The sequence below is a fragment of the Patagioenas fasciata genome, chromosome 17 (genome assembly GCF_037038585.1).
Source record: "Patagioenas fasciata isolate bPatFas1 chromosome 17, bPatFas1.hap1, whole genome shotgun sequence".
NCBI lineage: Eukaryota > Metazoa > Chordata > Aves > Columbiformes > Columbidae > Patagioenas > Patagioenas fasciata.
Window position 1 is genome coordinate 7,866,894 of NC_092536.1, and position 19,312 is coordinate 7,886,205.

Here is a 19,312-nt window from a genome sequence, read left to right on the forward strand (position 1 = left end):
GAATCAGGTAGTGGGTATTGGCAGCCACTCAGTATTTTCATTGGCTTTAATTCGTAAATGAATCAGCAAAATGTTATTCGCTTCTGTCATTGCAAATTCCAACTGATTTTGCTAAACGGAATGTGTACTTTTTCTTCTAGTTTGTCTCTGCAGCCATTTGAATACCCAGTTTGCACACCAGATGGGACAGTCTTTGACATACTGTAAGTTACTCTCTTTACTTAGCTTTACTTTTGTCTTGCCAAACTGCTTAATTACAGCTGTGTAATCATCATTTGGCCTTAGCAAGTTGACAAAATACTCATGCCCATCAAAAAATAATAGAGGTTTTTGATGGCACTTGTTTCATTCCTTATCCTTTCTCTTTTCAGGAGCATTGTTCCTTGGATAAAGAAATATGGAACCAATCCAATCACAGGAGAAGTAAGTAATGATGGGTGTATTCACATGATATCTTTGCTTTCCTTAAGTTCAGTTTCCTGTTTAATGTGTGGGAGAAAAAATGCCTTAATGAAAGCAAAAGAAGTTGAACAAGAGTGCCATTTTGAAGTATGATATTTGTGAGATCAACTTTGTTGAAATTATTGTACAGATTTATTAGGGGTCTCTTTATAGCGCTGAAAAAAGGGGACTTCTAGATTTGAGACCTGGTATCCCCTTGGTGTCATCCTGCTGCTGATCTTCTGAGGTAGAAAATGATCAGCCTTGGACTGTGGACTGTGGAAGAAAGAAGAAAGTGTATTTTGGTTTTTTTTGCATTGGATTGCCAGTAGTGTGGCAGAGGAAACGTGCCGTTCATTTGTATAGAATCCCAGGTTATCTTGCCTTTCTTAGAGATATGGCATAATTAAAATCTGTATAAATGGAAACATGAGCTCATTTGTTACTGCCGGTGACACCCAGAGAGCCTGACTGGTCAGTGGTGGAGGCTCCGTGCTGCTGCCTCGTGTAAACAGAATTCCAGTCCGTACAGGGCAAGGTGCTGGCAAGCTCACCTTCCCCCCTCTGATTGAGCTTGCAATGATGTTTCCTAACCAAAGGGATATTTGGCTTTATGCAGATTGAAGAGATTAATGGATTATATGAGTGGTAAACTTAAACTGCAAACTCTTTTGGGTTATCTTGATGATGTATTTCAGAAAGCTTCTGACCTGTCTCTGTCATGATACTTCACTGTGGGACTGGGATTTTGCACAATGATCAGTGCCTTAGTGTATTTTCTTCTCCCTTTTTTGCATAAATGATATTTATGAAGGGATTGCTTTATGTAGCAATGTGAAATTGTAAAGCACTAGATAAATATGAAGTACTGGAGATGTTTCCTTGTTGGATTTATTTTTTTAATGTTGTGTTAAAAGAGAGTACGTTGTTTGTGAGGACACAAAGGAAAATTTTCAACAGAAATTGCTTCTTGAGCTACTGGAGCTTGTATTGTCCTTCAGTAAGTGCAGTTACTTTCCCAAGCATCAGGTGGCAGCCGTTGCACAGGATCGTTGGTTGTTTTGCAGGTGCCTTTCTGGTATGACATTAACTTTGAAACATCTTGTGTTTGATTAAAGATTTTTCCAGCAGAGAGATATGAGGAGAAGCTAAATACAGATGCAGCATTCCAAGCTCTGAACATAAACAGTCTGTCTGAGACTCTAATGTCTTCAGTTATAGCAAACTGCAGGTGTGTTTGTGTGATGGAGAGGCGATTGAAGGTCTTTCTTCACACATGAAGAGGCCAATATGTAGTAGAGAAGTTACGGAATTACAGCTGTTTCACTTGTTTTTGCCAGCCTCCCACCACCTTGCTGCTCTGTGCATTGGTTGGGAGTTTTGGACTGTTGCCAGATCAATTTTTTCACTCGGAGCAGCTCCATGACACCTGTTCTCATTTCAGACTGGGAACCATGATGTGGTTTAAAATTACTTCGGGTAAATGCTAAATAAGAAGTGTAATGTGTCTAGTGGTCTTGTGTAATATAGAGAAAAGGAGGTGGTGCAGAATATACTTGGTGAGCCAGAAATGCTCAAATTATGTCTGACTTTGAGATCTGTTAGTTTATCCAGACTTGTGCATCTGTAGTTGATCTGCCATGCACCTCTCGCTCTCCTCTACATGTGTCCCCTTTTCCTCTGTATCACTCCACTGGGGAAGCCCTTTCTTCTTCCCTTGTGTTCAGTGGTGAAATTGTGCTGTACAGCTCTGTCCTCCAGCAGATAAAGGTGTCCGGAACAGCAAACAGCCCTGCTGAATCCAGCCCTGTGGAGCTATAGGTGGAAGAGTGGGGTTGAAGGGAGTGAGGTTGTTTCCCAGAGGATCAGCTCTGGTTTTTGGAGTGCGAAGATGCTGTTGGACAGGAAGGGAATGGAGGTGCTGGAACAAGGCAAGGTGGGTGGTGGAAGAAGTCAGTGAGTTGAGCTTGTTCATCTCTAGGCTACACTGCCCACTATTTAATCTGTCATTATTTGTGCACTTCTGTCACTGGTACAGCTTGCTTATTGTGGAAACCAGAAAGTGTATTTTCTGTAATGAGTCTGTGACTTACAGAGACTTAAGACTCTGGGTTTGTTTAAAAAGGAACTGAGCCAGATTAGCTGTGATGCTGTGTTTTGTGCGGTGCCTTATGAAGTTACTTTAAAGGTTGATGATTTGTCATTGGTGATGAAGCTCTGGAGAATTTTTCAATTTTTTTGTCCTGGAGTTAAAAATAATGAAATCCTTTGTGGCTTATACTGCTATTGTTACGGTTTGCTACAGGCCAAATGTTTTAGAGAAGTCAATAGGCTACTTGGAAACGGCGTTGTTAATGGTGCACCCTTGGTACTCACTAATTCTGTCTGGCTGTCTTATTTCTGAAGTAGACCCCTCAGTGGAGAATTGGAGAGCCTTGCAGTCATTAATATATTTATCTTTGCAGTGCTCCCAGGAGGTAGGACTGTACTTGTCTTTTATTAATTGGATGTTTGTGCACTGATCTACAGCAGCTTCTCTGATTCTTCCAAGTCCTGAACTATTGGACCAGGCTTTTCAAAGAAATTTTGCAATGCCAAGATCACAGTTAATCTTTGATATGTTTAAAATATTTCAGTTTTTTCCCTTCCCTATATTTCCTTATGGTTTATGATTTACAGTTGATTTTTTTACTTCCTTTCCTAAATGTGCACCTGAGGTGCAGTTTGGACTCCAATATCTGTTTAGGAGAAACAAATCACCATTGACCATTGAGTTTCCCATTCGAGAAAGTAACTTTAGATTTTCCCCCCCCTTTTAACAATGCATTAGGGTAAAAGAATACCTCTGTTACTACCCCAAGAATTTAGGAAGAAACGATGCATCCCTTGCAGCTGAGCTACAGGCTGTCAGATGGCACTGGCAGCTTTGTCAGGATACTGCCCTAGCTTATGTTTACACTGAAGTTGCGTAAAATAAAGAGGAAGGTCATAATTAGCTCATTCCTTTTGACTGAGAACAGCACTTTGGCTTCTTGGGCTTGCAGACAGCTGCAAGCTTGCCAGGAGGTTTGATGCGGTGACGCTGTGACCACAGTGGCCAGCAGGCCCACACAAGCCAGCCAGCTGGGCTCCCCAGCACCACTTTCCAAGGAGTGAGAGTGGTCAGAGTGTGTCTGGTTTGCTGGAATCTCAGATATGAACAGATGATGTATCAGTGTGCCGTTTGACAGCAATTTCAAGGAAATTGTTCTTTGTTGCATGGATATGGTGTGTGTGGGCTGAGCTATTTTTCTCTTTTGCGTTGTAATGTTTCTGATGTAAATACCTATTTTTCCATTCTGGTTCAGTGACATTCTAACTGCATGTGGGCAGCCCAGGTTATTGCAGTTGTACTTCAGCCCCATTCAGGGCTCTGTAACCTTGGCAAATATCTTTCTTCCCCTGTGTCTTGAGTGGCTAAAGTCTTTGTCCCTTGTACCCACTTTTCTGTGGGAATTAGGTTCTTGTGGACAGCTGAAAGTCAGTTAATCTCTGGTGTTTGCTTCTAGGGCCTTGGTCCAAAGTCAATTCTGTGACTAAGTGCATCTACTTTTAAACTCGTATAGAGGGCTCACCTATGTGAATTCTTTCTGCACAGCTCAGAGCAAACTAAAATCCGTTTGTTTGCTGACCCTGCATAACCCAGAGAGGCAATCCTCATGGAAAGGGCCACGTGAGGCTGTGCAGTTGTTGCATATGTATGTCTTGAAGGACAAACAGGATTCAGTTGAATTAATTTAGCTTTGGCTTAACATATGCCTAAGAGTCAGGTTAAGAGGCCTGAAGATGCTGCGTGGGGGATGTTTGACACTTGGGGTCACATTTCTGGTCTGAATGAGGCAGAACACAATTTGCATTGTGCTGTGTCTCATGCAAGGTTAGGATCCAGACCTGCAGGCCAGAGAGAGCTATTTTGCAGGTGTCACGAAGTTTTTACCTTTTTACTGGGTTAAATAAGAAAGATTTTAAATTCTGAGATTTTTTTTTATTTAGGGTTGAGAAAGCCTTTTGCTTGGGCTGCCTCTGAAGATAATCATAAAAAGGAATTTGTGGCATGTAAAAAAGCAGAAGAAGTCACAGCCACTGACATGGAAAATTAGGAGTCGCTTCGGAGTCAGAAGGCTGAAAATCTCTGACTTTTCCCAGTAGGACATTTGCCTTCTTAAAAAAAAGAGAGCTCTCCCCACAGTTTTGCTCTGTGTACAAGACAAATATTTGTGTTCTCCCACACTCTTAATGCTGTATTTACCAAATGAGAATGCCTTGGGGTGAGATTATGACCAATATGATCAAATAATTGTGGCAGTACAGGTGCCTGCCATGTGCAGTGAGCCTGTCTGACCCACACTTTGAAAGCCCCCAGAGATGCACAGGGCACTCCTCGCTCCAGCACTGCTCACTAGGAACGTAACCAGTGCCCTTTTTCTATTGTTTAATAATTTGTTTGAAATAAGGTTGGTAGGATGATGCTTACTGGAATAATTACAGGCACTTTCAAAACCAATCGCTTCATACCCTCAAAAGAAAAAAATGCAACGCAGTCTGTTATTTCAAAGCTTTGCAAAAGTCCTTCTCAAATACATTCCTTAAATATGTTTATTAGCAAATTCTTTTGCCAAATGCTGGTCGCTATTGTTACTTCATTATTTGTCAAAGCATGGTTTCTTTTCAATTTGATCAACTAGATTTCAGTCAATGTTATAGAAATCAGTTGCTGAGGTAGAAACAGCTTGCTGGCCAGGGTAGTGGGGAGGATATGGAGACGGTTATTTTTTTACCACTGGATGTATTAATCCCGTTTTAAAAATGAACAAACAATCTCACAGCATTTTTTTTTCAATGCACTAAAAAAGTCTTTGGCTGTCTAAATAAGGGAAATCCTGCCTGAAAAGGATGCAGAAATTAGAGCAAAGGTGAAACTTCCTTAAACAGAAGTGGTTTTACCATGTATGTATTTTGAAAACACAGATACAGAAATAGAAAGCTCTGGTAATTGTTTCTTCATCCAAGAAGTGAACATAATGACAAAGGGGGCCTGGGTATTTTTTTTCTTTTGCAATATTCTCAATAAAGAAACTGCAGCGTGTCAGGAGTGTGAGAAATACCAAGTGCTGTAGGAACAGGTGTTGAACTACAGGTGAAATTGCAGCCCAGGCTTATAGTTCACTACAAATTGCTCCGCACCTCTATCAGATAACCAGCGCAGGGTCCGTGTGTTTGGGGAACGGGTTCCTGTGAGTGGGTGCACGAGCTTCATACGTTGCTGAGTCAGAGGCGTCAAGATCAAGATCACAAACAAAACTCATCCAACGCTGAGTTGAGTGGAACGGCCTGAACAGGGGAGAGGACAAGTTCATGTTTCATGTGATCCATATTGGCTAAATCAGCAGTGATGATGGCTTTAAACTGGGTTCATGTGGCCTGTGTGGTAATTTACTGCAGGTTGCTGCTTTAATCGCGTTATTCCAGGTGTGTTTCTAAATAAGGAGCAGCAAATAGTGGATGTCATCAGGCAAGGAGCTGTGTTTCAAAGGTGACCTCTCTCATGCCAGCCTAGCAGTAGCTGCTGTTGGAATACATTGTCAGGAAAATGTAATAGCTGTAGATAATGTCCAATGTGGTGCATTTTCAGAGTGCTTGGTTAGACCTTTCTGCGTCATGGTGGAAATGCTACCTTAGGATTTTGATGGTCTTCTAAAGACAGCACACTGCAGCACGAGTCACATTTCCTTGTGACTTTTCATCTTTTTCTCTTGAAAAGTTTTCTTCACTCTTGCTGTTTCCAAAGAGACCGTGCTTATTACGAGCATTTTCCTTCTTTCTTTGAACAGACAATATTGATAGGAAAATGCTGTGCAGGCTATCTCCATATCAGTTTTCCATATCTAAAGTGTTGGGACTATCTAATTAAGAACAAATCAGTTTGACCAATTAAGATATTTTTCATTATGTACAAAAATTCAGGAGTGAACCATATCCCATTTTCATTGGGTTTTTTCCCTCAACATCAGAGCACAGCACCTGAAATGCAAGTAGTCTCTTATGTTTTCTCCTTGGGGCTTTGGAAATGAGTGATCATTTAGGTGGATCAGTAGCTTCAGGTCTCATTTGGCCGTAGCATAACTGATGTATAAATAAGAATATTAATTTTTCTCTAAAGAATGCTTTTCACATACGTGTCAGAAGAAGTCGGTACATCTTCAGCTTTGGAATTCAAAGTGTATTTCTTAATTTGTCTGATGCAACTCAGTCAAGTCTTCAGATACTGCATAGGTTTAAATGTCAACTGCCCCCTTTTCCCCCCTTTTATTAAACCTACCATATTTTTTGCTGTACGTTTGAAGTGAAGGAGAGAGGTTTTTTCTTGTTTATTTGTAAGAAACATTTTGGTGGGAGGGGAATACAGTTTTGTTGTGAGTGAGTAATAGCTTGTTGCAGAGCAGAGAACAAAGCTCACAGAAATAAACCCAAGGGAAGCCTCGTTGTTGAAAAATGATTCAGACAAATCCAGCTTGGGTGGTTTTCGTGTGTTGCAGAAAGAAGGGTGAAATGATGAGGAACAGAAAACTGGAAGGCTCTCTGAGGCCCTCGGCTCCTCGCAGTCTGCTCTGCAGAGCGCGTGCTCTGTCCGGAGCCGGGGTTCGCTTTGCTCCTGCTATGGCTGCCGAGAGGTTCTGCTGATGGTTTTTCGTCTGATAGATATCTTCTGTAAATCTGGGGTTTGACCAGCTTAGTCTCATTTGTATTTGTGCCAAAATTGTGCTTCTCTCTGTTAGTGTTTACAGCTGTGTATTTGTACAGGGGAATTTAATGCTTTCTTGACATTTTCTTGCTGAGACTTGTATTTTCCTGTCACATGATCTTCTTGCCTTTAAGTTCTCTATACCCTAAATGGTCACAGTTGTCCTTCTTTGCATCAATTTACTTTTAATTTATCTTCATTGAACAGAATTACTCTTGGCATACACAGTAAATGCTGGGTGAATGCCTGGTACAGTGGTGAGAAGATTTTCTAATCCCTTCCTTAAATACTTTGATCATACTTTGATATGTAACGCATGATAGCGTAAGACAGAAAACAGTTTCAGCATATGCATTGAGACACAAACAGTGCTTTTAGAATATGATAATTGGTTGCATTTTCTCTTGATAGTTTGGGCATTTCAGAAGCAGGATGTGCAGTGGTTTTTCCTTTTCTTTTTTTTTTTTTTCTTTTTAATTGTTTGTTTCCACTTGAATGTTGCTGCCTGTATTTCTGTGGCCTGTAACAGTCGTTCTGGCAGGGTGGTTACAACTATCATCACTGAGCATCTCTCTCCAGGTGCATTTTTGTCTGGGGGCAGCAGGCACAAGCTGCTGCTCAACTGCCTGGAATCCACTTTGAAGGAGATGAGCTCTTCAATATGCAGCAACTGAACCGTGTCGTCTTACCTCATTTGCTTCAGAAATTATTAGCTTTTAGTGAACAGTCTAAATGAGTTAATATTTGACTAGTGATCATAAATTTTCAAGGCCCCTGGATAGAAACATATGAGGACATGATTCTTGCCTGGAGGAACAACCAGAAAGTCATGTGTCATAACTGGAAATGGTCATAAAACACAGGGGGGTCAAGGGGCTGAAGGTCTTGGTGAGGCTGATGACCTGGAAGATTTTTATGTTGGTTTTTCTTAAACTTGCCCTCTCTCCTTTGTTAGTGACGAATATGTGGGTAATTGGTTGCTTCTCTTCCAAAGTTGTATCTGTGAGTTTTATGGTAGTGCACCCAGCACCACTAAGAGTTAGCCTTAAAAGGGGGATTTATTTTTCAGTTCCCTATGTCTTTGGCAAACAGGGAGAGCAAGGATGAGGTTTGCCTAGACTTACTGTTTAAGTGCTTTGTCAAAATCAGGTGTTTAATACCCTCCAGTGTCACAAGTCACTGGCCAAGCTGCTGTGCCCCCTTCACACCTCGCTGGTGGGGATTGTGGTGGTGATGAACAGTGGTTCATCCAGTGAGCCAGCTCTGCACACAGACAGATAAATGTGTCTAGCGTTATTCCTGATGCATTATTTCCCTTACAGCAAAAAAGTATTTACATTTAGGTTTTACAGACCGAACAGATGGTCTCTTTTATTTTTTTTCCTCCTTTTCCGTGTTTTGGTGGCAGTGGGCACATTGGATGGGGTTTTGTGTTTGTGACACTTGAAAAACTAGCAGCTGTGTAGTGCTCTAGCCTTAAATGAGATACAGCATGAGGTTTCCCACAGAACCTTACTTGCCTGTTTTTCACTAGAATTGGAGAGTGGCTTTTTTGATGCTTCTGCAGAGCTTTATTTTCAATGAGCCATATTGTGTTTGGCTGTGGATCTCTGGATTGATAGACTTCTGACTGCATTAAGACTGCAGGTTTAATCTTGGGCATGGAACTACACATCTTTTTCTCATGGTAATTTCTGTTAATGTGCTCTTTGATAGAGCAACACTGTTGCTAGTATCTGTGAGCCATGTGTGTTATCAAGCATATCTTTATGATTCTCCGGACAAGGCTTTGGTGACCATATGGTGTCAGTTTAATTAAAATTTAAATGTAGAAAACAGTGGTCTGGAAGTGGGTGATGAAGCATCTTTTGTGTCCGTTTCCATACCAGTCCAGTAGTAGATGAAAGCTGCAGTTAAACAGCAGCTTCATCCAGGAATGTGAATTGAGGGTATCTTTTTAGCATTTTGTAGACACTTGTCCATATGATAAATATGTAGCATTTATGCTGCTGAACTGAGCACAGAAATAATACTTTGAATCATGAGACTATTCTGTCCTCTTGGCTGCTGACCCCAGATTCTTCATGAGATATTAAACTACATAAAGATTGCTTATCTTGTTGTTTAACAAGTGCTGGTATTTCCAATCATATTCCCATAATGTGCAGCCTTGCTGAGGATTTCCAGTGCCTTTTATCATCATTAAATCCATTTACAAGATCTGAAATAAGTAACAGTATACATGGAGTTATTCCAATACTATTCAAACATTCAATACCCCTATGTTTCATGAAGATTTTATAGCAGGGAAAATTTAAGAGGGCTTCTTAAAATGTGAAGTTGTATGCGAAGAGTAGCAGGTCTCATCTTTAACGGAACCAAATAATTTAACACAGAATTCATTTGCTGTTGTTAAGCTAAATTTGGTACTTGGTAGGCAACGCTGTGTTTTAATATCAGTGTTTGGTTTGGCCATTTGAGGTAGCTCTGTGTTGCTTGTTTTGGTGGGATGAGAACCTACCAAACGGCCACGCCAGCCCTGGATGGTTTTGTCCTCATGTTGTCAACCAGCTCCGACATGACACATGAGTTTTTCCCCATGATGGCTTCACTGGATTATCGTGTGTTCCTGCCAAAGGCCATTCAAAAGGGTGTTTGATCCCCAGGCATCAAGCATTTTAACACTAACTCAATTACTGTTGATAGAGCGGGAAGGTCTGTATTTACTAAATACAACTCTTGCCACACATCACCAACTCTACCCATGTATGGGTAGAGATTCAAATGACCCCATTTTGATTGCTTTTCAGGCTGGTGCATATCTAACAGGGTCAGAGCCTCATTAACGACAAGAACATGCAGCCACAGAGCAAAGAGATTCAGAGAGTGTAACTAATTGATGCACGGGGATTGTAGGTCATATCTTCATGAGACACACGGCGATGACAGAGAATGATTTAATTCGAAACAATCGGCGCGCTTCATCTGTGAGCTGCCACAGTGCCCCACTAACCTACGTGTGGTAATAACCTCTGCTTTGGGTATCAATAAAGGGTGCTGCCCTTTGAGATCCCGCAGGAATGAGCGCTGTCGACTGACAGATGAGAGCGTGCGGGGCGCTGGGGCTTCTCGCTGCTGCAAGCAAGTAGGTCATGGCCAAAAGTAGCCTTGGCTGCCTTTGTGGAAGTGTGCCTGCGAGAGAGGAGGCAGCTGAGAAGAAAGCTAGTATGGGGTTTGGGTTTAGGGGTTTTTTTTTAGCCCTTGCTGTGGAGCAGCTGGCACTACGTGCCGTGAAATGCGTCTGCTTTCCAGTATTCTTGCATAAAATATTTTTAGAAGGGAATATGCAGTTCTTATTTCTGCTTAGGGGAAGTGGTGCATGCTTGTGGCCTTTCATTTTTGTTAAAAATTTAGAATTTTGATTAGATCAACTGTTTTTAATAAACGTTTTTTCCTTGCTTTCCTCACTGGAGTTTGGCTGAAACTGGATGGTAGATGTGTGTCGGGGAAAATCAGGTTGGAAATGGTTTTGAACTTGAGCTGTGTATACAATATTTGAGCTCCCTTATGCTTTATTAGTGATAAGCAATACATGAAAACAAGTGCTTTAACTCATTTTAGGATTCATTCACTCATGCTGTCTCTTCCCGTGAAGACTGGCTCCCGTTTGTGGCATAATGGTCATTTCCATGGCAACAAACTGTGATGGTGCTTGGAAAGCTTTGACTTTTGATAGAGAATAAATAAAAGCAGATTCACCCACACACAAGATAACCCTGTTTTCATATGAAATGGAGAAAGGCGGGGAAAAATGATATAGGTTTTCTTTATCGTATTCTTTCATGGTTTGCTGTGTAACTTGTAGGTCTTTCAGAACTGGACCTACTCGAGGTCGCGGTGTGCAGACTGAGGATGCTTCATGTGCAGGTGCCCCGTCTCCGGCGCTGAGCTGCTTCTGTAGACCATGGCAATCCTTTGTAGCAGATCATCACCTGGTTTGGCCGTTCCAGTGCTCCAAAGCTTTCCTTTGACAAAACACTAAATCCCCCTCTTGTCTTCCCATGCATTAAGACACATTAATCAACTTCTAAAAACATTTCTGAGGTGGTGCTCTAATCGTATTTCCCCCACATATTTTCTCATATAGAAATCTCAGTCTGTTTCCGTCCCTTCTCATAAATACATTGCACAAGCGTCGTCCTTTATCAGTAGCTGGAAGTTCTCCCATGATACAGCATGGGAGTGCTCGGATATGAAGCTGTTGCCGGCTCCAAAGGGCATGAGCTGACATGCCAAGGTCATGTCTTCAACACAAGCTTGATGGGAGGACGGTCTGCGGCGATAAAAGTTTATAATGTTCACACAGCACTTCGGTATAGAGTTCTCATCCTGGAATATGACTCCAGGCAGTGCGTGTATTTCAACTCCTATATGAAAATCACTATTTTTTAATTTACTGTTGACATATAAGACTGTATAAGTGCTGGTCTCAGTGTGGAGCAGATGCCACCATAAGCAGCTGATGCACCATGAATAACTGATGCTGAAAACTAGCCTTTTTCCATAGTATGGAAAAATGTGACCTGAAATACCATACAATTTTCTTGAGCATGGAGTAAGAGTTGGAGGGCTTGGCAGCACTTCTAACGATACATCACACATTGACAGATGAAACAGCGTACTGCAGCTTTTGCTACCTTTAAAGTCTGTGTAGCAGTTTAGTCTGTCTTTTCCACTAAATTTCTGTCAAGGTATAAATCTGAATCTTCAATCATGTTAAATTGTTTCTTAGGGAACTGTTTCCATTTTCGTTTAAAGATGATCCGCTCATGTGTTCTGGGGATAGTTCAAGTCTGCCAGCAAGATAATTTAAAGGCCTTCTTCAAATTATCAATGTTTCCAGCAGTCGTATTTCTAAAGAAGCTTTTTCTGGAACATAATTTTTGGGCTGTTGCACAACATGTGCACAGATGGATGCTGCTTTGTGTTAATAAGTTGTTTAGGTTGAACAGATCTGTCCAGGATCATATGTTCATTTTGGCAACTCTCCTGTTCCCCTACTACTTCTTTGGCAATTTTGTTCTAGTAAGAAGATGAATAAATGAATAAAGCTCTGCATTCTCTCAGTCGTTTCACAAGCTGCCATTGCCTTTGCTGTCTTTCTTCATACCCCAGCAGTGTGCAGGTTTGTTGTCTTTTGTTTGGGGGATTGTTTTTCTTTGTTTGATTGTTTTTGAGAATCCACTTAAGGAAAAACAGCGGCACTGGTCTGCCTTTGCCTAACTACATATAATCTAACCTGCTCTCTTTCTTCCCTTTCCTTCCCTATTTTATTCCTACTAGCCCTCGTTGCTCTTCTCGCTAATAAATTAGAAAGATGGTTACCTTTCTGTCAGCAAATGAGCCTGCCAGTTGGCTGGAAACAATTTGAGAAGTGCCTTCCCTTAAATGAATGAGTACAGCTGTCATAACGTGTACGCTCTGAACCAAGAATATGAATTTTGATTAGGCAGAAAAAGTCCACTGACTTGGTTTCACATGATTTTGTTATCGCTCTTTGCCACAATGATTGAACTAGCAGTGTCGGCACTGCAGCTGGCAGATCTCCACGCGTAGCTTTTTCTAAAGAGCTGTCTGGGTTATAAAAACCTCCCTAAACTGTTCAGGTGTGTGTTTTGAGAAGAGAACTGAGTGTTTCTTTTCAAAGGCCTGTGCTGTGTGTGCATTTAAGGATCAGTTTGGCAGTGAAACTTATCTCTGACAGCTGATACAATCAGAGGGTTTGATTTTGAGTTTTTTGCCCTGTATCTGAGATCCTGACTCAGCCTTGCAGCTTGCTGGGCTGGACTTTGTGTCCAGCTGGGTGCCCCAGCCAAGTGCCACCTAACCATGTTGGTGGGGTGACCCCAGTCATGGTGTGCCCAAATCACGTCCTGACCCTATTAAATGACTGGTGTATGTGGGCCTGCCCTGTCATGTTACTGAAGGCGCACAGTTATTTTGGGCATGCTTGTGGCTTTCATGTCTTGGATAGGGAGCAGCCTGATCATCCAGAAGTGTTTGACAGCCCGATAGCTCTTCCCTCCCTGTGTCAGGAGGCCCCTCCAGGCAACAGAAAAATGCCGTAGATGTTCTTCTGATGAAGCGTGGGGGAGCAGGAGTCAGCCCAGTTTGCAGTGTCCCCTCTGCAGGGGAGAGCATCACTCTCATTTCATCAGCCTGCAGGACCTCCTGACCCCGGCTGCCGTCTCAGTTCCCTCTTCATGGAATTGTTATTGTTACCTGGGGATTAACTGGCCAAAGATCCCTCCTGGGTCTGTCTGCCTTCCTCACCCCAAGCGCCTCTCTGGAGAATTTGTGCCACCATTTCTCTTCATTATGGCTAGTTATGTTATGGACTCCATGTTTCCTGAAGTAAAAGAAAAATTACAGTTATTTCAGAAAAGGTAGTGAGCTTGATTGCCAGAATGGTTTGCTGGCTGTATGACTCTCATCAGAGGTCCCTTCTGAATTGTCGCTGCTGCTCAGCAGCAATGATCTTTGCCTCAGCTTTTCATGCAAACTCCCCTTTCAATTTGTGCGAAGACAGAGCTGCACAACTTCTGGAGCCTGTTCACTTGGTTAGTGCTGTACTGTGTCAAACTACAACACTGTAAATAATCCTATCCCAGTTCTCAGGCTCCTTGTTTTTGTGGGCTGTCTGTGACTTAAATTCCCAGGATTTTGATGATTCAGACAACTTGCAGTATATCATTAATAAATTATGCACTATTAAAATCCTAACACTGATGTTACAGTTTCCTTTTATTTCCATGGTTAGATTCTGCTGTGATTAATTTTTTTTAATGCTTCATTTTCTTTAGAAACTAGATGCCAAATCACTTATAAAGCTGAATTTTGCTAAAAACAGTGAAGGTAAGAGCAGTAATTTTCTGTGTGTTTTGTTTTTTGTTTGTGTTTTGTTTTTCTTAATGAGTGTTTTAATAAATCCTGGTTTGTCTTACTCATGGTTAAGTTACGTAGTTTGTTTTCTATTGTGGCTTTTATTTTTTGAGTAGAATAAGTGCTGCTTGTGAGTGACACAACTTTTGAAGTTCAATATCTGTTTTTCTTTACACTGTGGGGCTGTAAATTATTCAACAACTTCACTTTACTATAGCTACTGCTGCAGTCAGGTACTATTTACTTTAGGGAAATTTTTCAGAAAAGACTAAATTTCCGTAATATGTTAGGTTTTTCTAACATGCCTGTGGCATTATTTGCTGCTCCCTTGGTTTTGAGCAGCTTTTCGTTTGTAAGATGAATTAAACTTAAATGAACACATGGGATTTTATGAATAGCAGCACACAAGAAAGCAGCCTCATGTTTTATTTCTGCAGGGTTGAAGATATAAAACCTGCCATCTAAGAAAGGATGCTAGGAATAAAAGAGAACAGTGGAGATGAAATAGTATTTTGCAAGGCAAATAATGGTTTTGCTTTTAAACAAGTCGCAAGGATTAGGTGGGAATACAATCCTGGAATGTCTTTGCCCTTATCTTACCAACAGTCCACAGACTACAAGGGCTTCTCTCTAGCTGATGGGTTTCTTCTGTGTTTTGTGTTCCTGTCTCAAGACCAGAGTGTTAAAAAATTATCATTAGTCACTGTGGCCAAGGTTTTTGAAAGATACTGCGATATTTGGCATTCCTTAAAGAAGTCAGTTCGTAATGCTGGGGTGGAATGACAGCAGCCACACAGACTCTGAAGCCTTTTGCTGAGACAGGTGTATGCTGTGTCATTAATAGATCAAGGGAAGATGCAATAAAAGAGGAAGAGTAAAATGTTGCATTTCTGTCTATCAGCAAACTTTTCTTTAAATCTTAACATGTAAAGTGGTTGCTACGTATGGAGGATCTTCTCTGTTCACACCTAAACAATAAAAAAGGTCTTCAGATATTGCAGTTTCTTCCATTTAGTGACCCTTCCTTAGCTGAGTACCATCTATCCAGATGAACAAGTGTGGGCCCTCAGCAGCTCTGCTTTTGCTAGGGCTGAAAACACAGGGACTTGCTCTTTTTTATGCAGTTGGAGTGAGGCCTTACATTTTACCAGCGTATTTCTTTATCCTTTACTTGGGCCATACCCTGATGTCACTTCTGAAAATCCCTTTCTAAACTTCCTCTCGGATTTCAGCCCCTGTGGCAATGGCTTTCCTTCAGCTCTGGTGGCATTAACAGAAACGGCCCTCGCTGGCCTCTGCGTGCTGGAGGCCTGGGAGCCTCTTTGGCTGATCAGTTAATCTGTAAATACTCCATAGGTGTTTGTCTCTCCTGTCTGTGCAGGTGCTGTGAGCAGCCTCTGTTCTGGTCTCCCTGGTGCTTTTGATTTTCAGATGATAATTAGGGGAAAAGAACCAAATAGACCCAACCTATTTCAAAAATTTCACCCAGGTCTAGCAAACTGAACAAGCATTAATAACCTTCTTCTAGTTGCTTTCTGATGAGATGATCCAGGCATTTTTCTTTTTCCTCGTGCGTTGCCTTCCATCAGTTTGCTTGTTGTTGACATGCTTAATATTTATGCTGACCCTCCTGGGAAAATTCACAGCTTGATTAGAGCAGACGCTGGGTTCCTTATTGAATAACGTGCTCAGATTTAATGGCATTCTGCTTGCCACATTTGAATACAAAATGCTCTTGTCTCCTAAAAGCACAACAGCTGCTGTGAACTTTTCTGTTGGATATAAGCTAAACTTTTATTCCTGGGAACAACACTGAAAAGAGAGCACTGGGCAGACTGCATGATACACGCTTTAGAGTCAATAGAGCTTTGATTACAACGATAACACCTATATTGCGGTACTTCATAGGTATCGAGTAAATTGGACACATTTCTGTGTTGGGGAATTGAAAACAGTAGATTTCAAAACAGCATTTTCATTTCTGGTTTTATATTTCTCGTGTTATTTTTTTGCCATGGAAGAATCAAAGTGCAGTTAAAACACCATTAAATATACACTGAAGTTACACCTTATATGAAAAATTGAAGTAGATATCCTTCAAAGAGATAGTAGAAATTAATAATTTCAAAACAGTTGCAGGGACTTCATGCTGAATTTAAACTTCTTCCCCTCCATCAGGTAAATACCACTGTCCAGTGCTGTTTACTGTATTCACCAATAACTCCCATATTGTGGCCATCAAGACAACTGGAAATGTGTTTGCCTATGAGGTAGGTTCTCTGTTGCATTTCATTATTAGTATTTTATACTTAATTTATTTCATCGAAGATCACAAAATGCTTTAGAAAGGTAGGTACATTTTATTCTTGTTCTACAGCCAGGAAAATTAAAGTGCAAGGAGATGAACTAATGTCACAAATTGTTGCTTGACTTTTGCCTTCAAAATATGGACATCCCTAGAATATGATTTAAAAGGTATTTTTAAAACCTTTTCCTAAGTTAATCTGCATGCACTGAGTCATGGAGACCAAAATGAGTAGTTTTTATGTGCTTCGCAGCTGAATTAATAGACAAATCTTCTGTCGTCTCTCTTTCTGATACAGAGTCATCACCAAAACACAAATTGCCTCATTTCTATTCACATCAATGAATAAAAAAGAGTATTTTAACTGGAGCTGGGGAAAGAGCAGATAATGCCTTAATGGGTACTTGAAGAGCGTTTCTATTTGTGTTTTGTGAACATTTGTGTGAACTCAGGTGGAATTTTAATTGTGACTTGTTTGCATAATCCTTACTGTGAAAGCAACGTTTAATTATTTTTCATTGGCAAATAAATCCTTCAGTTAATGGATCCATATCCAGTGTTGTAAAAAGTGTGAACACTGAAACATCTGCTTTTTGAAATCTGTTCATGGCAGATTCCAGTAGGACTTTGAGATACTGAAGGGAACAGGCTGAAACCATTGCAATCAGGGAAAAGGCTGGATTCATCAAGTTATTGAAGATTTGCTCCGTTGTAGTTGGATTGTCTTCATTCCAACTATGAGAGAAGTCACGATTAGGTTAAAATAAGGTGTATTTTCTGTTCCTTCTGGAAGCGTGATTGCTGTGGTTAAAAAGCAAGAATGAGTTCAGGGTGGTGTTTGTTAAATGCTTGTTGATATTGTAAAACTCTTGCTCAGTTTGCTACAATTTGTAATACCGGGCTTCCTAAACAAGCTGTGCCAAGAGGGTCTGTTTTTCATATGGTGTATCACTTGGAGCAATAACATTTATCGGGTTGTTACAAGCGCAGAACTAATTTATGGACTTCTCGAGGTACTAGAAAAACATTGTCACTTTCATCTGATGAGAACAGAGCGCACTTGGGGGAATAAGACAGATTCCGTTTTCTTGCAGGTAGACTTCCACAGTTATCTCTCTGCGTGATGTATTTGTTTATAACAACAAAACCTTTATTCTGCATTGGTTGTCGCCAAGAAATAACACACTGCTGCTGCTCTGAGCATCATTTAGTTTTCTCAGGTGAAGAGCAGCATTGCTGCAGGCTCGGTGCAGCAGTTGGGTGGGCAGAGGACACGTGTGTCTCCCAAGGGTGCTGGCAATGGGGGAGATGCGGACCCTGTGTTAAAGCTGCCTGTCTTATACCATCTGTAAAACGCAGAAAACTGCAAGCAGGAGTTTTTTATTTTGGCAGCACTTTCACAGTGAGTTTGGTTGAAATGATGTGCATAACTATGGAAAGGAGAGTCCAAGGTTATTTAAAAAACAAACAAAAGAAACCAACCAAACAAAAACCAAACCACAAAACTCAAGTTTTGTAGGGATGAAAGACAAAAGCTTCTCATCTGTTAAAGGACACAATGAAAATATTGCAGCTGCTGCTTGAGAATGAAGGGTGAAATTGTTTATCATTTGTACTTTAAGGTTTTATTAAGCATCACGTGTTTACTTGTAATATTTATACATTAGTGTACAATTTTTAATATGTGTCTTTTGTCTGGCTGTTAGGCAGTTGAGCAGCTGAACATAAAACCAAAGAGCTACAAGGATCTTTTAACAGATGAACCCTTCACTCGGCAAGACATCGTGACACTGCAGGTAAACTTTCCTCTGTGTTACACTTCTTGCAATACAGCTTTTTTGCAGAGGATGGAATGTTGCTATGTACACCGCGAGAGCAGGAATCTGGGATATTGAACAGAGAAACGTTTTCTCTGTGTGTGTGTCTTGGAGACGGGTAGAAGGTGAACTGCTGTATTTTCTTTGTTTTCCAGATGAGCCACAAAGATACTGTATAACTTAGAGCTTGACACATCTCGAGAGTGATTATTGTGTGCCTTGTAGATAAGCAGATTGTTCAGCTTTGTAAAATAAAGTAGAAAAAAAAGCTGTGCACAGAAAAGTCAAGGATGCTATGTGAAAATGTGAATGTATTTGCAGTTGCTATTTCGCTGTATCCGACTGAATAGAAGATCTTGTGCTTAATTTTAAGTTTTAGGCAGGAAAATACACATAGGTTTTGTTGGTTTTGTTTTGTTAACCTTGCCTGAAAAATTGCTGTGACACCTCTGATCTATTGTGAGACTTAGACAGAAGTGCATTGGGAAAAGATTGGGTAGAGGAAAGGGAAAGATACATCCAGAATAATCTCCAGCTTTAGACAGCCAACAGCGCGTGGTCTGTGTTATCAAAAGAAATGTGGCTTAGAATGTGAAGTATATGAACTTTAAGAAAGTTGACCTGTTACGTTAAGACTGAAGTTGATTGTCCATCTTACTCTTTTAAAGATGCCTAAAAGACTCAAAGCTTCAGAAAAACATTTTTTAGAGAAAGTTTGTCTAAATAAGCAGCAACCCACCAAATTTTCTCTAAGTGCTTGCCTGCCATGTTTTTCTTCTGAATAGAAACCAATGTTGGTCTTTTACTGATTTTAAAAGTAACACCTGAATTAAAACAGCACTGTAAATTTCAAAGTGTAACAGATACCTATTTACAGCTGAAGTTTAATGTCAAAAGACCTAAAACTTATGTTTCAAATTAAGCATTTGTAAGCTTGCATGATTTCAAAATAGGGGAAAAACATTTAAGGATCATTATTATTGGAGTCGTGAGTTAGTATGCATCCCATGAACAGTTAATTGCCAC

General features: G+C 40.7%; 1 protein-coding gene across 2 annotated transcripts in view; it reads left to right on the forward strand.

Annotated features, from left to right (window-relative positions):
* PPIL2 (peptidylprolyl isomerase like 2) overlaps nucleotides 1-19,312 on the forward strand; it is a 71,900-nt gene that overhangs the window by 2,134 nt on the left and 50,454 nt on the right. The window contains exons 4-8 of one of the 2 annotated variants that reach the window (XM_065851740.2): nucleotides 141-203; nucleotides 372-423; nucleotides 14,086-14,137; nucleotides 16,343-16,434; nucleotides 18,176-18,265. In XM_065851740.2, coding sequence (XP_065707812.1) covers nucleotides 141-203; nucleotides 372-423; nucleotides 14,086-14,137; nucleotides 16,343-16,434; nucleotides 18,176-18,265 — 349 coding nt within the window. Of the gene's footprint in view, nucleotides 1-140; nucleotides 204-371; nucleotides 424-12,308; nucleotides 12,408-14,085; nucleotides 14,138-16,342; nucleotides 16,435-18,175; nucleotides 18,266-19,312 lie in introns of those variants that run through there. The other variant, XM_071815800.1, reaches the window with a different exon arrangement.